Source organism: Heterodontus francisci, chromosome 35 (assembly GCF_036365525.1).
Source record: "Heterodontus francisci isolate sHetFra1 chromosome 35, sHetFra1.hap1, whole genome shotgun sequence".
Taxonomy (NCBI): domain Eukaryota; kingdom Metazoa; phylum Chordata; class Chondrichthyes; order Heterodontiformes; family Heterodontidae; genus Heterodontus; species Heterodontus francisci.
The window spans coordinates 43,376,987-43,400,955 of NC_090405.1; the positions used below are offsets into that span (position 1 = coordinate 43,376,987).

At 44.0% G+C, this 23,969-nt stretch overlaps 1 protein-coding gene across 1 annotated transcript in view; it reads left to right on the forward strand.

Annotated features, from left to right (window-relative positions):
• Positions 1–23,969, forward strand: part of hcn4 (hyperpolarization activated cyclic nucleotide-gated potassium channel 4) — a 268,643-nt gene that overhangs the window by 38,500 nt on the left and 206,174 nt on the right. The window contains exon 2 of the mRNA XM_068015195.1: positions 18,661–19,084. Within this exon, the coding sequence (XP_067871296.1) occupies positions 18,661–19,084 (424 nt within the window). The remainder of the gene's footprint in view (positions 1–18,660; positions 19,085–23,969) is intronic.

Here is a 23,969-nt window from a genome sequence, read left to right on the forward strand (position 1 = left end):
ATCGATGGCTGTGCACCATCAAAGTCAGGTAAGTGGGGTCTGGGGATGCTGGTGCCAGTCAGACAGGCCCCAGTGAGATGGGGAGGAGGGCTGGCTGAGGGCAGGCAGTGCCATTACTCCGGGGGTGGCCATTGCAGCTGGGGCCCCCTCTGTCGGCCAAAGTGTGCCCAAAAAGGACGACCTCCCCCCCCCCACCAGAGCCCATTCAGAGGCTGCCAGAGTTAACATGGCGGACTTCCTACGCAGCGACGGTCTCCCTAGTCACTGGTAAAATGCCAGCGGAGGTGGAAAGAGCCTTAATTGGGCTCCGGGCAGGCTGTCTGCCAGCTTTCCTGCCACTGGCAAAATGGCATGGCAGTGGGAAGATGTCAGGCATACCACTCGATGCCTTCCCACACCATTTTGCCAGCCCTCCCACCTCCCAGCCCTTCCCCAAAGGGCTGGTAAAATTCAGCCCATATCTATAGTCATCTGAAGAGCCTCCCCAGAGTAATATGCCTTCCCATTTCATACATCTTTCATCAACGGTTCACTTTGTGCTGGATTACTGGTCCAAGTGCTATGAAAAACATTCACAAGGCTCTCATGTTGGTCAATGTGTCAACATGTTTGCTGTGATTGGCTGATGAGTTTTCTCTTAGTCTTAATGTATCTGAACCCCAAAAATGCGTGCTAACTAAATTTGTGTATTCCTGTAATTGTACGAAAAAGAGGAAGAAAAATTTAAAAATCTCATTTAAGCCATAAACTTCTGTGATCTATCTCTGAAGAGAGACTGCATTGAGGGGTATGTTCAGAGTTTGGATCGTTGGAGGTTTCTCAACAGGGATATGTTTATTGGACTTAGTGACCTTCTCCATAAAATCCTTCTATTCTTCTACCTTTAATATTATCAGTGGTAATTTATTGTGTGATAATAGTCATAAGGGTTTTCATTATCTTAACCATTTCGAGTTCCTTTTACAATCAATAGATATTAGTTGATTGTTTATGGTCTGATTTTGTTTGGAAGTAAATTAATGATGTTGACGTAAAATCTATTCCTTTCTTTCATTCTTAGCACTGTGGGTGTACCTACCCAACACGGACTGCAGCGGTTCAAGAAGGCGGCTCAACACCACCTTCTCAAGGGCAATTAGAGATGGGCAATAAATGGGCAGTGATGCACATATCCCATGAAACGAATAAAAAAGAAATTTAAAAGGGTCAATATTTTTCACTTCCTTGAAGGTATCTGTGGTTCAGCTTCTTCCTTGACCTTCGCAAGCAGTTTTGAAGATCGGTTCACTGATCTTATCCTTCTCACAGAAAGTTACTTCCAAGGATACTACATAACAGTTAGATCCTTATTTTTAGTTGCATTCTGTTAGACTGTAGTCTAATAACATTAACAACAGCTTTCATTTAAACACTTAATGTAGCAAAATGTCCCAAGGCTCTTCATAAGGCATTATCATATAAAAATTGACACTGAGCCACATAAAGAGAGATGAGGACAGGTGATCAAAAGCTTGGTCAAAGAGGTAGGTTTTAAGAAGAGTTTTTTTGAAGGAGGAGAGAGAGAAGTGGAGAGGCACAGAGGTTTAGAGAGGGAATTTTGGAGCTTCTGGCCCAGGCTGCTGAAGGCATGGCCAATGGGAGCGAAGAAAATCAGGGATGCCCGAAAGGATGGAATTGGAGGAGTGCAGAGATCTCGGGGAGGGAGAGGGTGGGGTTGTAGGACTGGAAGAGGTTACAGAGACAATATTGGTAACAGATTAGAACAAGCTAAGCTGTCACCAAAGCAACATCATCTCTATGATGTTATCTTGGGCACTGAACTTGGAACTGCTCAATAAGAGATGGAAAGTTTGAATCTGTCGAAAGCTTTACAGTAATTGTTTGGGCAGTTTCAAAAGCATGATCTTCAAGTAAAGGCTTTCTCACAAGGCATTACTGTAAAAATCATGGTGGGCTGCAATTTCCCACAATTTAGTTTGGTGGTAGCCACGATACAATATTACCAAGTTGGCAGCTGCTTCAGAAGCAGCGTACATTACATCACCTGAGTCATAGTTGCTGTCGCATAGCGGGTATTTATCATTTGGAAGTGTGAAAATTCTTATAAAGAGTCCAAGGGCTGAATGTATGCCACAAAGGCAGGAACCAGGAGCCAGGTCTAAGACCTGACAGTCGTGCCCCCAGTGCCAGCTGCAGCCTTCCTTTTGGACAGGTGGCCATCCTATTATGATTGTCCCTTGTTCTTCTGCTTGTCTGCCCTGCGATGCAGGTGAGAGGGGTGGTGACGACCCTGTTCGATGCATGAGCATTGAGTGCCCACTTTTCCTGCCACCTGTGCAGTGCCTAGGACACCTTACCTAGTGCCAAGTCCCCTTTTGCCTCGCTGATCCTCTTTAGGGGCTGGGGTGATGCCCTTGGGCAACCTTGAATGAATCCCTGCTCTGTACCTGCCTCCCTTCAGCTGATCAGAAACTGACAGCTCCTGAAACCCCCGTGCCCCTTTAAATATTCCACCCTCCCCTCCCCGCATCCCCCCCCCCCCTCGCCCCCCCAACAAGCTCTTAATGAGTTTTTAACAAATTTAATTGATCTCAATTAGGAGGAGAGTGGGGTTCCTGTCCTGCTCTCCCCTCGCCTTGGTTAACATTACTGGCGCTGGGAGTGATGCCCTGTAACTGACACGTTGGCCAGTGCTGGTATTCTTGGAGCTGCTATGCCTCTGTTCCCAACTTTGGGCGGCTCTGAAAATTCCACCCCAATTGGCCTCCTTGGTCCTCCACAGATGCTGATGGTTGATAAGGCTTTACAATACTGTAAATTTTAGATACCTCATAACTATTGGGAGTAAATGTCAAGCTTCAAATCACCAATCTAATTTGACCAACTTGCATCATCTCCCACAAAGGGACAAATGGCACCCAGTGGTCCTTGCTCAAGATGTCCCTTTGATTCATTGGTGCATCTGATTCGCAAAGCCAGCCAGGCTGTGTGCATCCACCACCTCGGAACCGTCTTCACATATCAGTGACTTATCCCACATCCCCTTCTGAAACCCACTAACCTCCTCCTTGGCTAGTGTCTGCTTCAAGTGATGTGAGTCATGTGATGATCATACTTTTGCAGAGGGACTGCAAAGGCTTGTGGCCTATTTGTGAAAACGAGAAAGGTGACACAGGAAGAGCAGATAAGCATTGTTATGCATAATTTTGCAAAGTCAGTATGTGCTATATTTTGCAGAACAATCAAAACACTGCTTCGAAGCTGATGAGAGTCGAAAGCATTGGCAGGGTGAATGAATGCGATTAGCTGTGTACAAGGCCGTATCTTTTGTTGTCTCCACAAAATTCAGCATCCCGCAGCTAACTTCATCGTTAATCATTACATAATATCCAAAGAAAACACAGGCTGAGGAAAAGGTCATCCAACCTATTGTCCCCACTCCTTCCAAATGATGGAATCCTCCTGGTTTCTTTAATCCCTCGAGAAAGGTGAATAGCTCATTAAAATTTACCGCACAAAAGACTTATGTGATAATGGTCCATGGAATTAAAAGGAATGTGGCTTCACAGATAGAGAGGACAGAAAAAAATCATTGACGGAAAAAGGGCACTTCTTGAAAAGGAAAGCTAGAGTGACTTATTCCACAGGGCCATCTGCCATGTCCACAAATAATCTGGATTTAGGAATTCAGGGACAATGTTAACATTTGCTGGTGACATCAAATTGGGGATACGACAAATTACGGTGAAAATTGTGAAAGATTGCAGGTCATGGCAAGACAGGTGGTTGCTGTAGTTCAATGTAGAAAAATGTGAAGAAATACACTTTGGAAATACGAATAGGACAAGGAAACACACCTTAACTGTTAAGACTTTAACTGGAGTAGAGAAACAGAGGGACCTTAGTATGGAGAAACACAGGTCATTAAAGATGGCAGCGCAAGTAAATAAGACACTGAAATGTTAAGTTAGATTCTTGATTTTGTATCTAGAGGCATAGAAAACATAAGCACAAATAATGCTTAACTGGTTTATGACCTTGGGGTATTGCGCATGATTTTCAGCACTCAAGTACATGAAGGATATAAAAACAATAGAAAAGGTGCAGTGAGGATTTGCTGGATTATTATCAGGGATAAGCAGTTACAATTATGAAGAGAAACTGGAGATTTTTTCACTGAAGTGGAGAAGGCTTGACAGGGGCCTGGATGGTGATGGTAAAATAACTCGTGATAGATCATTTCTCTGAGTTGGCAATGTGATCCCAAGAAGGCACATATTTCAGAGGATTGAACTCAAGGGGGTGGTTAGAACAAAATGTTAGCTATAAAGCAGGTGGATAGAATGTCAAACGCTGTGCCACAAACTGTTCTAAAAGCAGAGTCCATAAATTCTTTTAAAAGGGAATTAGATAGTAGCTTGAAAAAGAGGAATATTAATGGGATTTGAGGAGCAGGCAAGAGAATGGGATTAAGCTAGGTAGGCTGGATTTTACTCTTCTACCTCACCACAGCATAATGACAAAAAAAATAAGAAAAATCAGATGGCTAGGTTTATCACCCCCTCCCACCCTGCCCCCACCATGCTCCAGCCCCAAGTCCCATTTCCTTCCCCCTAGTCCTGCCATCACCTCCATTGGTCACATCAATATACCTCACTGCCTGTCAGTGCCAGCAGGGAGGCAGGGCCTGGCTTGCCAGCTAGTTCTGATGCCATCTGCTCCTTAGATCATGCTTTAAAAAATGATTTGAATTCTCTCCAGGGTTCTTCTGTCCCTGTTAAAGGGCCAGGATCACCTCTTCTAGTGTTGCAGTTGTGGTCCAGTTACTGCACTGCACTCTGGCATTGGTGGACTGCATGCATTAGCAGGTATCCTCCTGGGACCCATGCCTTGCTTAAATGTACAGTCCCCATTCAGCAAAAAATAATAAATAATAAAACAAAATAAAAATCCCACCCCACCACAATGCATGTGAAGACCAGATTCCACTGATGGGCCAATTAGAAAGACTTGGAAAAAAGAGGTTTGCATTTATATAGCACCTTTCAGGACCTCAGGATGTCTATTAGCACTTAACAGCCAATGAAGTACTTTGACGTTTAGGCACTGTTGTAATATGGGAAATGGGGCAGCCAATTTACCCACAGGAAGCTCCCTGAAACAGTAATGAAATAAATGACTCGATCATCTGTTTTATGTGGTTTTTTAAAAATTTTGTTCATGGGATGTGAGCATCGCTAGCAAGACCAGTATTTGTTGCCCATCCTTAATTGCTCTTGAGGAGGCAGTGGTGAGCCGCCTTGCTGAACTGTTGCAGATTATGTGGGGTAGGTACACCCATGGTGACATCAGGGAGGGAGATCCAGGATTCTGACCCAGCGACATTGAAGGAACAGCGATATAGTTACAAGTCAGGTGGCTTGGAGGAGAACTTGCAGGTGGTGGTGTTCCCATGCATCTTCTGCCCTTGTCCTTCTAGGTGGTAGAGGTTATGGGTGTGGAAGGTGCTGTCAAAGGAGGGTTGGAAAATTGATTTCACTGTGTGCATGTATGGTGGAGGGAGTGAATGTTTATGGTGGTAGATGGGGTGCCGATCAAGTGGGCTGCGTTGTCCTTGATGGTGTTGAGCTTCTTGACCGTTGTTGGAACTGCACGCATCCAGGCAAGTGGAGATTATTCCATCACACTCCTGACTAGTGCCTTGTAGGTGGTGGACAGGCTTTGAGGAGTCAGTAGGTGAGTTACTCCCTGCATAATTCCCAACTTCTTACCTGTTCTTGTAGCCACAGTATTTATATGTTAGTTGAGGGATATTTGCTGGCCAGGCTATTGGGAGAACTCCCTTGGTCTTCTTCGCATAGTGCCATGGAATCTATTTTGTTGACCTGAGGAGGCAGCCAGAGCCTCGGTTTAACCCCTTATCTGAAAGTCAGCAACAGTGCAGTACTCCCTCAGTACTCTACTGAAGTGGCAGCCTAGATTGCAGCCGGGACCTTGTGGGGGCAGCAGGCCTCCTGGTGCCAGGCCGAAAAGGCGGGAGAAACCCCGTCTCAGCCTTTTCATGCCACCACCCCCACCCCGGCACTATCTTCCGTTGTTCCAGAGGCAAAGTTTCCGGCGCCGGGATCTCCATCGCTTTAGAAACAGAGATTCCGGCTCCAAGAACTGCCAGCCAATCACAGGGCCAACAGCTCAGCAGTATTGGCAGCGCCACCGGGAGTGGTAGAACCCTGGACCTCAAGTAAGTGAGGTGGGGTCGCTGGGTCCAGTCTGGAAGGGCCCGGCGAGGAGGTATTGGGGGATGGGCATGAAATCCAGGGGTAAAGCGTTCCATGGAGGTGGAGGTTTTGCCGACGGGGGTCCTCCATTGACCACAGATTGCCCACGCAAGATGGATCCATCCCAAGCACGCGGTGAGTGCACCTCATTTTACAAGGCACCCTCCCCGCATGGCAGAGGCCCTCCAATCCCCCCACCCAGATGTGCAAAAAGCCCTTAAATGGCCACTAATAGGCCACTTCAGGACCTCAATTAGCCTCTGGGCGGAAAAGCCGGCTTATCCCGCCCCCGGCAAAATCGCTTGGCGATGGGGCGGCGATTGGCTGTCTGCCCCTTGCCACCCGTCGTGATTCTTTGGGCCTCCCTGCCTCTAACCCTGCCGAAGGGGTCCCCATAAAATGCAGCCCAATGCTTTCAGGTCAATGGCTTGCTTCAGGGCTGTAATATTCTACGATTATAAGACTGAGATGAAGTAGCAATTCCAACAAATGAAACTGTTTCCTGAAAGCAATCAAGGGTGACAACATAATATTATTACTCCCAACATTCTGCAGGTGACATTCCAAGCTGACCTAAAGATTATCTTAGCCTTCAACATTTAAAAACTTTCACACACAAACATTATTTTAACTTTTTTAATCAAAACTGCATTAAATATTTCTAATATGAGTTCTTGTTACATATCTACTGTCCTGTGGGAGAAAAAAATATTTCTTCCAATCGCTAGTCTTAAGACTTGGCAATTCTGGATTCATTATTGCATTTCAATAACTTTAATATTTAGATGACATACATACAGGATATTGGATACTTATCAGGGAATTATAAAGCAAGATAATTTGATTTGTATAAGGCACCATAGACAATGAAGCAACAGAACATTCGTAATCATCATTCAAGCTTTCTGGCACGCTGCCCATATGCATCTAGAATTTCCTGGTGTTTGCCTATCAGCCTCAGTCTTCAGGTCAACATCTCAGTCCTCTGCAGAAGAGCTAGTATATGATCATGCCCTCCAGCAAACTGGCACCTATAGTGTCTTATCCCCCTGCTCCAACTCATGCATACTTGTGGTCAATGATTCATGACGTGAAGAATCCCCCCCTCTAACTTATCCATTAACATGGTGCCAGTCGATTGCTTGTTAGGGTCAGATCAAGTGACACTGCATCTTTAGGAAGTCTGGCCTCCTCTTCCTGAAGTGGCAGAGTGGCCTCGACATTTTCAGCACCTGAAATGGAAGAGAGGGACATGAGTTAGCTTTTCATGTGAAGAGAAAGCAGAGAGTAATGTGTGGCTGCTGAAGGCAGCTGCTGTTTGTCATGTCGTGTGTGGCTGTAGGGTGAGACAGAAGCAAGAACATACGAACATACGAATTAGGAGCAGGAGCAGGAGTAGGCCACTTGGCCCCTCGAGCCTGCTCCGCCATTCAATAAGATCATGGCTGAACTGATTACTCCACATTTCCACCTACCCCCGATAACCTTCCACCCCCTTGCTTATCAAGAATCTATCTACCTCTGCCTTAAAAATATTCAATGACTCTGCTTCCACTACCTTTTGAGGAAGAGAATTCCAAAAACTCACGATCCTCTGAGAGAAAAATATTTCTCCTCATCTCTGTCTTAAATGGGCGACCCCTTATTTTTAAACAAGTGAACCCTAGTTCTAGATCCTCCCACAAGGAGAAACATCCTTTCCACATCTACCCTGTCAAGACTGCTCAGGATCTTATATGTTTCAATCAAGTCGCCTCTTACTCTTCTAAACTCCAGTGGATACAAGCCTAGCCTGTCCAATCTTTCCTTGTAAGATAGCCCGCCCATTCCAGCTATTAGTCTAGTAAACCTTCTCTGTACTGCCTCCAATGCATTTACATCCTTCCTTAAATAAGGAGACCAGTATTGTACACTGTACTCCAGATGTGATCTCACCAATGCCCTGTATAGCTGAATCATAACCTCCCTACTTTTTTATTCAATTTCCCTTGCGAGAAACAATAACATTCTATTAACTTTCCTAATTATGTGCTGTCCTTGCATACTAACCTTTTGCGATTCATGCAAGTAGAAGGGGGAGGGGGCAAGAAGAACAAAAAAGGTGTGCAATAGGGCAGAGGGCAAGAGGGATTAAATGACAAAGATGTCATGGAATAAAAGGCAAAGGGAATGGTAATGGTTGTAGTAAAAGACAAAGTATTAATCCTGAGAGAGTGTTAATGGCAGAATAATGAACAGCTCTGTCCAGAAGCAAAAACATGATAAACAAATTTAAGTCAGGAACATGATTAAAAAATAAATAAATAATGACAGTCATGCTCTGAATTTGTTGAATTCACTATTGAGTCCAGTAGGCTGTAGAGTGCCTAATCGGAAGATGAGGTGCTGTTCCTCAAGCTTGCGTTAAGCTTCACGGGAATGCTGCAGCAGGCCAAGGACAGAAATGTGGGCGTGAGAGCAGGCTGGTGAATTAGAGAGAGTCATAGAGAGATACAGCACTGAAACAGGCCCTTCGGCCCACCGAGTCTGTGCTCACTATCAACCACCCATTTATACTAATCCTATATATTAATCCCATTTTTCCCTCTCACATCCCCACCTTCCCTCAATTCTCCTATCACCTACCGACACCAGGGGCAATTTTTACAATGGCCAATTTACCTATCAACCCACAAGTCTTTGGCATCCGGGGCACCCGGAGGAAACCCACATGGTCACAGGGAGAACTTGCAAACTCCTCACAGGCAGCACCCAGAACCGAACCTGGGTCGCTGGAGCTCTGAGGCTGCAGTGCAAGCAACTGGAAGCATGACCCCCGATTAAGTTTATTTATTTTTATTTTATTTTATTTTTTATTTTTTAACCATGTTAATATAGTGAAATTAGCTGAAAATTCAGAAGATGAAATATGTGCCTTTAATTTTCTTCCTGTGGCCATTAGATAGCACTTTCTGAGTCACTTCAGTGTGAGTTTTGTGCTGCACTCTAATTTGAGGCTGAAGATTTGAGGGCATTCGAGATTACTAATTTGATGAATACACCCATATCATTAAGCAAACTGGCTCCCATCAAGTTTTGGCATTTGAACGATTCTGGATGGCCATCTGTGAATTACAAGACACTAATTTAGATGTAGTGTATATAATGTTGTCTGCATCACGCAGTGTAATTGCTGTCTTCTAATTTTGTACTAGCCAAACAGATTTCTCTTTCCAGAAAAGGACAGTGTTATTGAGAAGGTACACAATATGGTTTGTGCGTTATTGAGGGAGACATAAAATCTGTCTTAACAGAGGTAGCACTGCACTGGAGTGTTAAGATGAGGGTTAGTGGTTCATTGTGTATTGTGGCATTGCTGTTTACAGATATGTGAGTCTAATTAACTTTTCTCAGTAGATGGTCTCTTACTACTAGGGACTTACGGTTTAACTATAACTGCAAATTTATTTTTAAAGTTTAAAAAGATGGCAGTCAATGAGCTATATATTTTGAAAGCAAACAAATAAATACTTGAATTTATAAGAGCATGTTAGAAAATGCACAACATCTCAAAGTGCTTTGGAAACAATGAATTACTTTGAAGTTTACTGACCATTATTTTGGAAGCTAAAACAGCAAATATTCTGCACAGAACAAAATCTCAAACGGCACTGAAAAGAATGGCCAGTTTATCTGTTTACGGTGTTCCCAGTTGAGGGTAGAAGGTGGGGCCAAGATAGCAAGATGACTCTTTGCTGTTCCTTGAATTGATAGTCAGAATCTTTAACATATTTCAGAACCACCACAAAAGTGAGATAGGGCCTTTATTTTATGTTTTATTCAAAGGACAGGAGCCCCAACAGTGCAGCACTACTGCATTGGGTTTGAATTCAAAGTTAGCTGCTATTAGTTAGCTTAGCTCAGCGTAGGCGCTGGCACCATTTTTAAAGGGCTTCAAGCCCTTCAAACTCATTTCAATAATTAAAGGTGCTGCTTCACCAGAACCTGCCGAACACTTTTATTTCAACTTGGATTCCCCTCTCCCACACCCCCCAATGGGTCATCATGTATTACAGTGACATATCCCCCAAAGAAAGCACCTTCTCGTTTTGTGAACTTTCCCCCCTAACTTCAGAACCTTTGGCCCTCAGCCCCTTCCCATCATCCACACAACCAATTACAGTAGTTCTTCCCTCTTCTCCCCGCCCGCCCTGAAAATTTCACTCCTCCCCCCCTCCCCACCAGAGTCATGCCTTCGGAACTCTGTACAGAGGGGCCTTGCCGCCGCCATTAAAATGTGGCGGGGCCTTCACGGCACTGGGGGTCGTGGCGGGCCGCACCCGTAAGTATTCTACGGGACCCCTGCCACGATCCCCGATTTCAAGGCGCTGGTAAAATTCAGCCCTATGAGTTTAAATCTCACCCCAGGACATAATGGGAAATCAAGCCTGGCATTTCATTTTAGTCTTGCAGGGGTGCTGCATTGCTGGAAGTGCAGTCTTGCAGATGAGATGTTAAACTGAGATGTCACCTGCCTGTTCAAGCGGATGAGAAAGATCCCGTCGCATTATTTTTCATCATTGCTGGGTTAAAGTCTTGGAACTCACTATCGAACTGTGGATGTAGTTTCATCACATGGACTGCAGCGGTTCAAGAAGGCCCCCCCACCACCACCTTCTCAAGGGCAACTAGGGGTGGGCAATAAATGCTACTGATGTCCATATCCCCAGAATGAATTATGTGAAGAAGGGCAACGGGAGTTAGCCCAGTGGATTAACCAACTTTCATCCCTCAACCCATGCTACCAGATTAACTGGCCAATCATTTGCTTTCGGTTGGTGCTAGCTGTGCACAAATTGGGCTGCTGAATTTGCCTCCATTACAATAGTAACTACACTTTGAAATTAATTCATTCATTGTGAGGATGTAGCAAGACATTGGATGAATGCAAGGGGTGGAATTTTGTGCTGGCGGTGGGGGGTCTCAATGTTGGGGGAAACCGGCGCTGAGATCCCTGCGTCGGCTCTTCTCCGGAAGGCCCACCCAATTTAGTGCCAATCAGGCACTTAACTAGACAGTGATGGGGCTTCTGTATGATTTAGGACCCCGTCGCTGGAAGTCCCGGCCTTGCAGAGCTGCCAGCCAATCAGAGGTCGGCAGCTGTAGTGCCACCACAGAGGCGGTTACTGCAGCGACCAGACACCAAGGAACAGCGCTGGACCCAGGCCTCAGGTAGGTCAGGGCGGGAGGGGTTTCACGGGGTGGAAGTTGCAGGGGAGGGGGTGAGGGGTTCGGCATGGAGGATCCCCTCCACTGTCACCATTCCACCTGATTTTATGCTCCCCCGCGGTGGGTTTGGAGGCAGGGAGAGAGCATAAAATTCCACCCAGGGTCTTTTTTTCAAAAGAACAGACAGCACAGTTGGCTTTCCTGTGTCATTTCAACACCTGTAGCAATTTATTTGAACTGAGTGGCTTGCTAGGCTATTTCAGAGGGCATTTAAGAGTCAACCTCATTGTTGTGGGTGTGAAGTGACATGTAGGCCAGACCAGGTAAGGACAGCAGTGAATCAGATGAGTTTTTAACAATTGTGATCATTATTAATGAGACTAGCATTTGAATTCCAGATTTATTAATCAGATTCAAATTCTACCACCTGTGCTGGAGCATATCTGGATTTCTAGTCCAGTAACATACCAGTCCCTGTGACTGGAGTGCCATGATTGTGTTTAAATGTGCTTTCTCAGAGTTCCTGCATAAAAGGAATTTAAAACTGGCAGTGTAGCTCTATGTCAAATTGGCATAATGGCAATATTATAGATCTCAATAGATGATTATAAATTGTTCCAGATAGGTGTGAAATAAACAGTGGGGAATGGTTGTACTTGCAATAGTAACCCACCAAGTGGTATTATGGTCTATTTGTTTCTATCACAATTTGGATTATTTGTGTAGACAACAACTTGAAAGCCATCTGTCCTTGTGCCACATGCTGGTGAGGTGTCAGAATAAGAAAGCCAACATATTAATCATCTAAGATGTTAGTAGGTAACCCACAGCCCTGTTGATGCATTAATACGTGGTACAGCAAAGTATTATTGCATTTCCCACGAGGTGATTTCGGATCTCAAATTATTTCCCAGGCTGTCTTGGAAAGGTGTCCAGAAGAGGAAATATCTTTTAAAGAGAGGCGGGGAAAGAAATGTGGAGGCTCTGACATCTTGCAAATATTCTGGCAACAAGTAGACCTGGACTTCAGGTGGGAGCAGCGTGGTCAGGAACCGTGATTCTGATGGATCACTGGCTCCCCCACAATCTCCCCCATCTCTGGAATTTTCCACCACAGGTGGCAGATGTTGAACATATCTGCTTATATTTGGTTGCACATCCCCATGGTACATGAACGATGGGAATATGTCATTGAACGTAGTTCCCAATTATTGAGGCCTAAACAACATGGGGCATCTGGAATGCTGTTGCAGTTGGTATCCAGTGTTGCTAATATTAAAGGGTTATCTTGTCCAGTGCAGTCGATTGCTAGATGCACTTTTTTTAAAAAATCCAAAAAATAATCCTTTACTAGTCCTGTGGTCTGTGGGGCACTTTACAAAGTGACTTCCATCTCCCACCACCACCCACCTCTACCCTTCCTCTCCCCGCACCACAAATCAGCAGTTTGTCAAAGATATTCAGATGGAACTAACCCAGAACACTGGGTTGTCCAATATAAGAAGCTGGGGCCAGGCACAAATCCAGCTGGCATTCCATTCATCTTAAGACAGAGAAACAACATGTAATGTTCTCATTCTTGGTTGGGGAATGAATGACGTTTATAAGTGGATAATGATTTTAATGACAGCGACTGCTCGTCTTGACTGTATCAGGGTCCTTGTGCATCAAATTTCCTTCAGAGGTTACAGTAAAAGAGAGTGTGATAGGATGAAGATAGACTCATGTCAAGCTGGTCAGCTGTTATGCCCGCTGTCCTAAACGTTTTCCTCTCCGCTTCCTGAAGTTTTATTTCCTGAAGTCATACAATGAAACAGATATGAGGCCTTATGCTTTGGTCATTACTCCCAACCCAAACCTGTCCAAGTTACAGGAAACTGCCAACCTAACCATAGAACTATAGAAATTTCCAGCACACAAGGCAACCATTTGGACCATCGTGTCTGTGTAGAGCAATCCAAATTTAATCTCACTGCCATGTTCTCGCCTAGTAGCCCTATAACCTTTCTTTGTATCAAATATTTATCCAATTTTCTAGTCAAAGATGTACTTGTCTCTACCGCAACCACTCCATATGGCAAAGCATCCCATGCTCTCATAGCACTCGGCATGAAGAAATATCTCCTCACTCTCAGTGGCAATCCTAAATTGATCACCCATGTCCCCAATCAAAGGAAATGGTCTTTCTCCAATCACTCTATCAAAACCCTTAATCATTTATAAATCTCAATTAAACCATCTCCTGGCCTTCTCTGCTCCAGTGGAAACAGTCTGTGTACCTGATGTCACTCCTCATAACTAGTTTCCCATTTCTGGTAATATCAAATGTGCTCGGCTAGCAAAAAGGAGAGGAGAAAAAAGACAGCATCAATATAACATTTTAAGTCTAATTGTGTTAGACTATCTTTGCTTGCACAGCAGTTTTAAACTGGTTTCATTACATTCCAGTCACTCACCTGCTAATTTTGTCCAGAAATCAATTAATTTGGTGACTCTATCCCCATGGCAACCGTTGTCAAGCCAGTCCTGCCAAACTGATGCTGGGTTAAGGCTGCTTTTAAGGCCATCTAATAATTCCACTCGTCTTCAGATCTTCCTGGATAGATGCTTGTAATTTCCTTCGAAGTTCTTCACTTATTCCAGGTCACATTTTTAGTTGGAACAGCCTGCGAGTCTGGTTTGAGGCATTCTGACTAATTAATTGCAAACCTTTCATTGAGTGATGAAAGTTGAGAGAATGTGTTATGTTACTGGTTTAACCACCCTGCTAAAGGAGGAAGGTTTCGATGTGCGAAACTGGTGGAATTTGTTAAAACATAAATAGATGTAGCAGCTTGTTTGCATAACTATTCTCAGAATGTGTTATTGCTGAAAATCACTAGTTTTGTCACGGGGTTCTAAGAACGTATCTTTTCCCTTTCAAAGCCTTTGCGATTGGGCCTTATCATCCTTTTGTCATTTTTGTCTCGTATAGTTGAAAGAGAAGAATGTCGTTCTTACTCAAAACCCATCTCGTTGACGACCCTTCCTAATCTCTCCCTCACTAGCTCAGCTTAGTAAGGCAGATGAATTGAGAGCGTTGATTAACACATGGGAATATGATATTATTGCTATCACTATGATTGAGGGAAGGGCAGGACTGGCTGATTAATATCCTAGGGTATAGAATCTTCAGATGTGATAGGGGAGGGGGTAAAAGAGGAGGTGGCATTGCACTGTTGATTAAAGAGACAATTACTGCAGTAAGGAGGGATGATATCCTAGAAGGCTCCTCTAATGAAGCCATATGGGTAGAACTTAAAAACAAAAAGGGGGCTATTACTTGGCTGGGAGTGTACTACAGGCCTCCAAACAGTCAGGCAGTGGTAGAGGAGCAGATATGTAGGCAAATCTCAGAGAAGTGCAAAAATAATAGGGTAATAATAGTAGGGGATTTCAACTTCCCCTATATTAGAGGGGATAGTATCAGTGCAAAAAGCTTAAAGGGGGTAGAATTCTTCAACTGCACTCAGGAGAGCTTTTTGAGCCAGCACGTAGAGAGTCATACAAGAGGAGGGGCAGTACTGGACCTAATCCTAGGGAATAAAGCCAGACAAGTGGTAGAAGTGGCAGTGGGGGAGCATTTCGGGGATAGTGACCATAACTCTGTAAGATTTAAGGTTGTTATGGTAAAGGACATAGAGGGACTGGAAATAAGAGTACTGAATTGGGGGAAGGCAGATTTCAATGTGATAAAACAGGATCTGGCCAAAGTGAACAAGGACCAGCTTCTTATAGGAAAGTTTACATCAGACCAGTGGGAGTCACTTAGAAGGGAAATTGCAAGGATTCAGGTGCAGCATTTTCCTGTAAAGGTGAAGAGCGGAACCAACAGATCAAGATTAAACACCATTTGCCACTGCTCCTCCCATCTTACCAGCCCATCTGGCATATGGCAGATTCAGAGTGCTGAAAACAGCGGAGGCCCTAGAGGAGTATAGAAAGTGTAGGGGAGTACTTAACAAAGTAAGTAGGAGAGCGAAGACGGGCATGTAAAATCACTGGCAGACAAGATAAAGGAAAATCCCAAGGTGTTTTATAAGTATGTTAGGGGCAAGAGGGTAACCAGGGAAAAAATGGGGCCCATTAGGGATCAAAGAGGCAATCTGTGTGTTTGGGCCGGAGGACATAGCTGAGGTTTTGAATGATTACTTTTCATCTGTGTTCACTATGGAGAGGGACGATGTAGGTGTAGTGATAAGGGAGGGGGATTGTGATATACTTGAACATATTAGCATTGAAAGGGAGGAAGTATTAGCTGGTTTAGCGGGCTTAAAGGTGGATAAATCCCCAGGCCCAGATGAGATGTATCCCAGGCTGCTATGTGAGGCAAGGGAGGAGATAGCGGGGGCTCTGCCACAAATTTTCAAATCGTCTCTGGCCACAGGAGTGGTACCAGAGGATTGGAGGACAGCGAATGTGGTACCATTATTCAAGAAGGATAGCAGGGATAAACCAGGAAATTGCAGGCCGGTGAGTCGAACATCAGTGGTAGGGAAATTATTGGAAAAAGTTTTGAGGGAGAGGATTAATCTCTAATTGGAGAGGCAGAGATTAATCAGGGATAGTCAGCATAGCTTTGTCAGGGGAAGATTGAGTCTAATAAATTTGATTGAATTTTTCGAGGAGGTGACTAGATGTGTAGATGACAGTGAAGCAGTTAATGTAGTCTACATGGACTTCAGTAAGGCTTTTGATAAGGTCCCACATGGGAGATTGTTTGAGAAAGTAAAAGCCCATGGAATCCAGGGTAATTTGGCAAATTGGATTCAAAATTGGCTTAGTGGCAGGAGGCAGAGGGTGATGGTTGTTTTTGTGATTGGAGGCCTGTGACCAGTGGGGTACCGCAGGTATCAGTGCTGGGACCCTTACTGTTTGTAGTGTACATTAATTATTTAGACGTGAATATAGGAGGTATGATCAGTAAGTTTGCAGATGACACGAAAATTAGTGGTGTAGTAAATAGTGAGGAGGAAAACCTTAGACTGCAGGATGATATAGATGGGCTGGTAAGATGGGCGGAGCAGTGGCAAATGGAGTTTAATCCTGAGAAGTGTGAGGTGATGCACTTTGGGAGGTCTAACAAGGCAATGGAATATACAATGGATGGTAGGACCTTAGGAAGTACAGAGGATCAGAGGGACCTTGGGGTGCTTGTCCATAGATCACTGAAGGCAGCAGCACAGGTAGATAAGGTGGTTAGGAAGGTATACGGGATACTTGCCTTTATTAACTGAGGCAAGAGCAGGGAGGTTATGATGGAGCTGTATAAAAAGCTAGTTAGGCCACAGCTGGAGTTCTGTGTACAGTTCTGATCACCACACTATTGGAAGGATGTAGTTGCACTGGAGAGGATGCAGAGGAGATTCACCAGGATGTTGCCTGGGCTGGAGCATTTCAGTTATGAAGACAGACTGGATAGGCTGGGGTTGTTTTCCTTGGAGCAGAGAAGGCAGATGGGGGACATGATTGAGGTATACAAAATTATGAGGGTCATTGATAGGATAGATAGGAAGAAACTTTTTCCCTTAGTGGAGGAGTCAATAACTAGGGGGCATAGATTTAAGGTAAGGTGCAGAAGGTTTAGAGGGGATTTGAGAAGAAAATTTTTCACCCAGAGGGTGGTTGGAATCTGGAACACACTACCTGAAGAGGTGGTAGAGGCAGGAACACTCACGACATTCAAGAAGTATTTAGATGAGCACTTGAAACGCCATAACATACAAGGCTACGGGCCAAGTACGGGGAAATGGGATTAGTTAGGATGGGCGCTTGATGGTCGGCGTAGGCGTGTTGGGCCGAAGGGCCTGTTTCTATGCTGTAAAACTCTATGATTCTATATCTCCACCGTGAGGCGTCTTGAGATGTCTTTATGTTGAGGTTATTACGTAGATGTAAGCTGTTGTTGGTAACTGAGACATCAATACAATGTAGGCAGCTGCGGATTGCAAGAGAAGTGAGGCACTGAAAGTTCAAAAGGTATACTAACTTCATCTGAAATTGAGAACACGTCTTTTCAATTTTTGTGTCTGTAATGCAGGAAAGATGTAGAATTTTTGGAAAGGGCACAAAGGTTGGCTACAGTGCTGATTTTTGAACCTAGAGGGCTGATTTATGAGGAAAGATTGTCCAAGCTGTGACTTTCCTCTTTGGGCAAGAGAAAAATGGGAGGGGAGAATTTGGATCCATGAATCTTCGATTGATCATTGCTGACTCTAGCTGCATTACTTTCATTGACCTAAAGCTATCAGCTCCTGAAAAATGTAGCTGGCAACAACCCAGAAATAATTTTGTGGAATTTTGGCAGCTAGGAAGACTCACTCTTTATGAGCACTTCTGACTGCTGTCAGCCTTCTGGCCTCTGGTAAAGCTGGTTTGAGACATCATTGGCCACAGAACGAATCCGTAGACGTTTCAGTTGTTGTCTCATTGCTTGTAGTTCATATTATGACAACACTGCGTCATGCACACAAACTGTCACAACTTGTCGGCACAGGCGCAGAATGCAAGGATTATAAAGCAGTATAAAGTAAGAAGCACCTAAAAGTGTGATCACATGCCTGGCCATTTAGAACAGATTTCTGCAATCCGCTGAGTTACCCATTGATGAAGATTAATCTTTAGAGAGAAATTCAAATTAATGGTGGGTGATGATCATGTGGAACACACTATTAGAATGAGGAACTTGCTACAACATGGAGTAGTTGAGATGAATAGCATTGGTGCTTTTAAGGGGAGGCAAAATATATACATTTGGGAGAAAGGATTAGACGATTATTATTAAATGAGGTGGTAGGTGTTAAGTGGGGATTCACTGAAACTGTTATTGCTGGCTTTGGAGGTGCATGTTTTTAATATTTATCTCTGTAAATAAAAGCTCATCGTGTGCAAAGATTAGGCTCCAGTTCTATCCTTCACTGCCTGGCAATCAGAATGATAACAATTATGCTGATTGGGTCAGATGAAGAAGGGTGGAGGAAGTTCGCGTGAGGCATAAACACCAGCATGGACTGGTTGAGCCGAATGGCCTGTCTCTGTGCTGTTTCTTCTACATAATTCTATGTAACTGCTTTAATTGCTTTCAGTTTTAATTAAGCAAAGGTTGAAAATAAAATACCTGTATTTATCCTTACAGGTTCTACTGGGACCTGACTATGCTGCTTCTCATGGTGGGAAATCTGATCATCATTCCTGTAGGAATCACGTTCTTCAAGGACGAAAACACAACTCCATGGATAGTCTTCAACGTCGTATCCGACACCTTCTTTCTCGTTGATCTAGTGCTGAATTTCAGAACTGGGATTGTTGTAGAGGACAACACGGAGATTATTTTAGACCCACAGAAGATCAAGATGAAATACTTGAAAAGCTGGTTTGTGGTAGACTTCATATCCTCCATTCCGGTGGACTATATTTTTCTAATAGTTGAAACGAGGATTGACTCGGAGGTTTATAAGACTGCCAGGGCATTGCGGATTGTAAGGTTTACCAAAATCCTGAGTCTTCTACGGTTGCTGCGGTTATCCCGACTCATTCGTTACATCCATCAATGGGAAGAGGTAAGTCTCTACTTCTCTATATAGCATTAGCCTTTGGTCTTGAATCTCAGGGGTTCTGCAGCACTGGCCATTATTTCCCCCTCAGAAACTGCAGGCAACCAAAAATGGTTTCTGATTGCCAATCAGAGCCTGCACTATGAAATGTAGCCTGGGATTCTCCTTCACAGTCAAGGCAAAGAAAGACGGGAAATTCAGGTTTTGAGTCTTACCACTGCCTCACTGTACCGATTGGGAATTCCTGATACCTGCCCCTGCTGTGACCCCACCCACCACATGCAAACTTATGGCAAGGTTGGGATTTGCACTGGATTTTCCTCACACTCCATCCTTTTATTGCCACTTTTTGACTACCACGAGAAAGGTGGCAGTCGGCCCTACCAAGTTTTGTTAACAACCTCAATGTACCCCCCCCCTCCCACCCCGCATGCAGGGAAATGGCCACGTAGCGACCACCTCTCCTTCCATACCAACCCCAATCATTTACATCTGTAGGCCTACTTCTCTGTTGAGGTCTCTAGGGCTGAAGCCCTTTAATTCCAACCCTGCGGCACAGCTAGCATTTCTTTTGGGGTCAATGGCGCATCTCATTTGGAAAAAGTCAGACTTGTATTTATATAGCGCCTTTCACGGCCTCAGAATGTCCCAAAGCACATTGCAGCCGATGAAGTACTTTTGATAGTCACTGTTGCAAATGTAGGAAATGCAGCAGCTAGTTTCTGCAGAGCAAGATCCCACAAACAGCAATGTGATAATGACCAGATAATCTGATTTCTAGGTTGAGGGATAAGTACTGTCTGAGGATACTGGGGAGAATTCCTCTGTTCTTCTTCCTATAGAATCTTTTACGTCCACATGGAAGAGCAAGCGGGAACTCAGTTTAACACCTTATCCAAAAGGCAGCACTTCTGACAGTGCAGCATTCCCTCAGTACTGCATTGGAGCCTAGAATTTGTGCTCAAGTCCCTGGAATGGGACTTAGAACTCACAACCTTCTGAGTCAGAGGGGAGAGTTCCACCTCTGAGCCACCTCTCTGGACAGTGAGAATTGTTTCAGAGTCTTGCCATGCATTGATAATAAGCTTCAACCATTGAAAGTGGGCAGGATCAGTGAGCCAAATTGATGTCCCACCAACGATAACTCTGCCCAAAGCCATATAAGTGACAGGAAAGGAATAGTCTCCTGAAAAAGATACAGTTGTTTATTGGGTTAAATAAAATTAATGTACTTGCTGTACAGGAAATTCTGAGCACTGTATTAATTTTAGCACACTGGTTAATATGCTAGTGCATTGCTTTAAAGAAGCCATTAATCCAATAAGACAGTTTTATTTGGTTTTAATTGTGCATACAAGATTAATTAGTGCACTGATATTTAAGGGTAAAGGTAGAATAATGAGTCACTCCATGTGAAAACCCACGCGGATTTTTGACCAGTATGTCTCCATTTCCCCATAGCAAAAGCTGCTCCTCCATAACACTGGGAAAGTCTAGGCAAAGATAATTCCAAGTTTATTGGCCAGGGCCAGAATCGCTTTACATGGTGTACATGCAAACCGTACTGAGGCATAGGATGACAACAACATCTTGCATTTATATGGTGCCTTTAACATATTAAAAGCCCCCCAAGGTGTTTCAAAGGAGTGTTATCAAACAACATTTGATAATGAGCCGCATAAGGGAATATTAGGACAGGTGACCAATAGCTTGGTCAAAGAGGTAGGATTTAAAGAGCATCTTAAAAGAGGTGAGGTCATGAGACGGAGACGGTCAGGGAGGGAATTCCAGAGCTTAGGGCCCAGGCATCTGAAGGTACAGCCACCAATGATGGAGCAGTGAAAATTAGGGACGTGCAAGAGGCCAGAATGGGAGCAGCACAGTGATCTCGAACAGTTCTAAGGCTGGGGAAGTTTACAAAGAAAGAAAAGGAGCGAGGACATGGAGGGATTTGAAAACAAGGATGAGAATGTTAAAATCAAGGCATTGCTGGACCAGAAACCAATGTAGATCAGCAAGAACAGACGAGATGGTCAAACAGGATTTGGTGCAAATTAGCATATGGCCAACAGTGTTTTGGATGAGCTCAAATTTATGGAGGGTGGAAGGTAGGAGACAGTCAGGAGAATATTTGAATAGTCCCAGAAGAAAACCAGTGGGGCTGGTGTTCTCTTTTCTATATATAAACAAGCACTTCCTTTAGATGATACTTCTCATGAATTTATAAGTATTTGAGATCAGTTAGGCAGATTAGAACTTGTTTTCAAATAGCGCAGAGAATTATCTGTAGCAGTCAGGTTGCATATTTACATCCTGGTCCTGTCATCTCCATTGTCCATATTGTTTGCAATTATATTTCTTAAAATTTCTATATTCTTTTTCATTCTGTCCAGAGTTTCTTTAACAAGATGACAGTGGAAGAACATATGGCCCAAGCTTGGCTTGTTATGAATGATGAAAATGGGGGAATGCCAATTAGTCTTACCTTTGGTACAATTTCCTGTTCTTAAGAAAGTACAATAGCAAGCATCAGAATTTTTGGAGGATATGCGGCGCCTCAGCAAATGTGCAATTTTTTGAAAAGAGGCTCTGAGATGTCCTTCTTGAAGTTTCCAAGGTTCTGAAGAGTTGATGCATGAAATTATTTTATTTTTTTATTATTTATTTAGAGATACAGCACTGAAACAGGCCCTTTGAGTCTGTGCCGACCATCAACCACCCATTTATACTAATCCTACATGAATCCCATACTCCTACCACATCCCCCTACCACCTACTTACACTGGGGGTAATTTACAATGGCCAATTTACCTATCAACCTGCAAGTCTTTGGCTATGGGAGGAAACCAGAGCACCTGGCGGAAACCCACGCAGTCACAGGGAGAACTTGCAAACTCCGCGTAGGCAGTACCCAGAATCGAACCCGGGTCACTGCAGCTGTGAGGCTGCGGTGCTAACCATTGCGCCACTGTGCCGCCTATATTTTACAATATAGGATTGTTTAAATACCAAGGGAAGGCAGTAAAAACTAAGCAACTGGGATTAAGAATATCAGCAGGGCAGAACATTTTGAACTGATGGGGTAACAAGCCTGTGGATTATTTATTTAGAGATACAGCACTGAAACAGGCCCTTCGGCCCACCGAGTCTGTGCCAACCATCAACCATCCATTTATACTAATCCTACACTAATCCCATATTCCTACCACATCCCCACCTGTCCCTATATTCCCCTACCTATACTAGGGGCAATTTACAATGGCCAATTTACCTATCAACCTGCAAGTCTTTGGCTGTGGGAGGAAACCAGAGCACCCGACGAAAACCCACGCAGACACAGGGAGAACTTGCAAACTCCACACAGGCAGTACTCAGAATTGAACCCGGGTCGTTGGAACTGTGAGGCTGCGGTGCTAACCACTGCGCCACTGTCTGTAGAAATGGGTTCAATAAACAATTAACCATGTTTTAGCAGAAGGGAGGAATTGAAAGATGATAAGATGGCTGCAACAGGGGATTGAGAATTGATAAAAAGGGAAAGGCTTTATTTGGTCCTATAGACCTTTCCTGTAAGTTTTTATGCTCCAAAATTGAAACCAATATTATTCAGGACAATCCAGGTAAGTACCTGTCTCGATTTATTTGCCCATCTATAATGCAGTTTCCATTGCAATCATTTGGAATCCAGGACAATGTTATGGTGCATTCTCTGCCTGGTTGGCTTCACTCCAGGAGAAAATTAGGTCGGTCTGAGATGAAGAATAAATAATGAAATTTCATTGCAACAGCTGGCCTTGCTTTTTTTTAAAAACATGCATTCAATGGCCTTTCCCATTAGCAGCAACACATGAAACACATGCAAATACCTGAATGAAAAAAATCACAGCCTTTTGAAATATATGTCACATCAAAGTGTTTGAAGCACTGAACTCTGAAGCATGATATGAAAATAATGCCATAAATAGTCAGTACACTCAGAGAAATGTCTATAGGCCAGAAAGGCATGAAATAATCCACATTCAACCAAACCTGAACTTTTGTTGTATGGGTTTGGAGAATTTTCACAATAGCGCTTCTCCCTCCGGAATACCATCTACCACTTTAGAAAGCTGATAGCAAATGCCTAAAATGATGACATTGCATCACTTTGAGGTCAACCTGAGGTGATTGAGAAGTTTGACCTTTCGGCATCGAGCTTTGTCATGAAGAGCATTTCTTCACTTATTCCAGTGATCCAAATGATCTCGACTAACAATGGAATACTGTACTACACTCCCCAATATCTCCATCAGCAAATCCGCCCCTCCCCCACCTGGCGCCGACCCATGCAGAGCAGAAAAATCCCAGATTAGATCCCCAGTCTGTGTTGAGTTTGCTGATGGAATGGTGGTTGAACTGCTACAATTGGTCTCAGTGTCCCTGAGTTACGGAGATGCGATTCTCCTAGAAAATAACCCCGGTGCAGTGTGTGTATGGGAGAACAGGTGGACGATGGAAGAGGAAATGATTGTACCAGCTTTGACGCCCCCGTACTCCAATAGACTTTCAACATTCACAAGATAGGTTCTGATAGAGAAGGCCCTTCAGTTCATTTGGCTTTCTCCTTTCAGAGAAGCAATTTCATCATCTTTCTCCCCCAGCATCCAGCTACTGCTTAAATGAATCAAATGCCCTGCCCTCAAGCACACGTCCTGGTAACACATCTCACCTGCCAATGGCCTGAGTGGAAAGAAAATAATCCTCTTGTCTCTTCTAACTGCAACCTCCTCTAGACTGCTTCCTTCTTCAACTGGCAGCCCAGCCTGTCAATCTGGCTTCTGGGGTGGAGAAACTTGTGAAGTGGCATCACTCGCCCACTGTGGAGTTAAAACTCCACAGCTTGAGGGCGAGT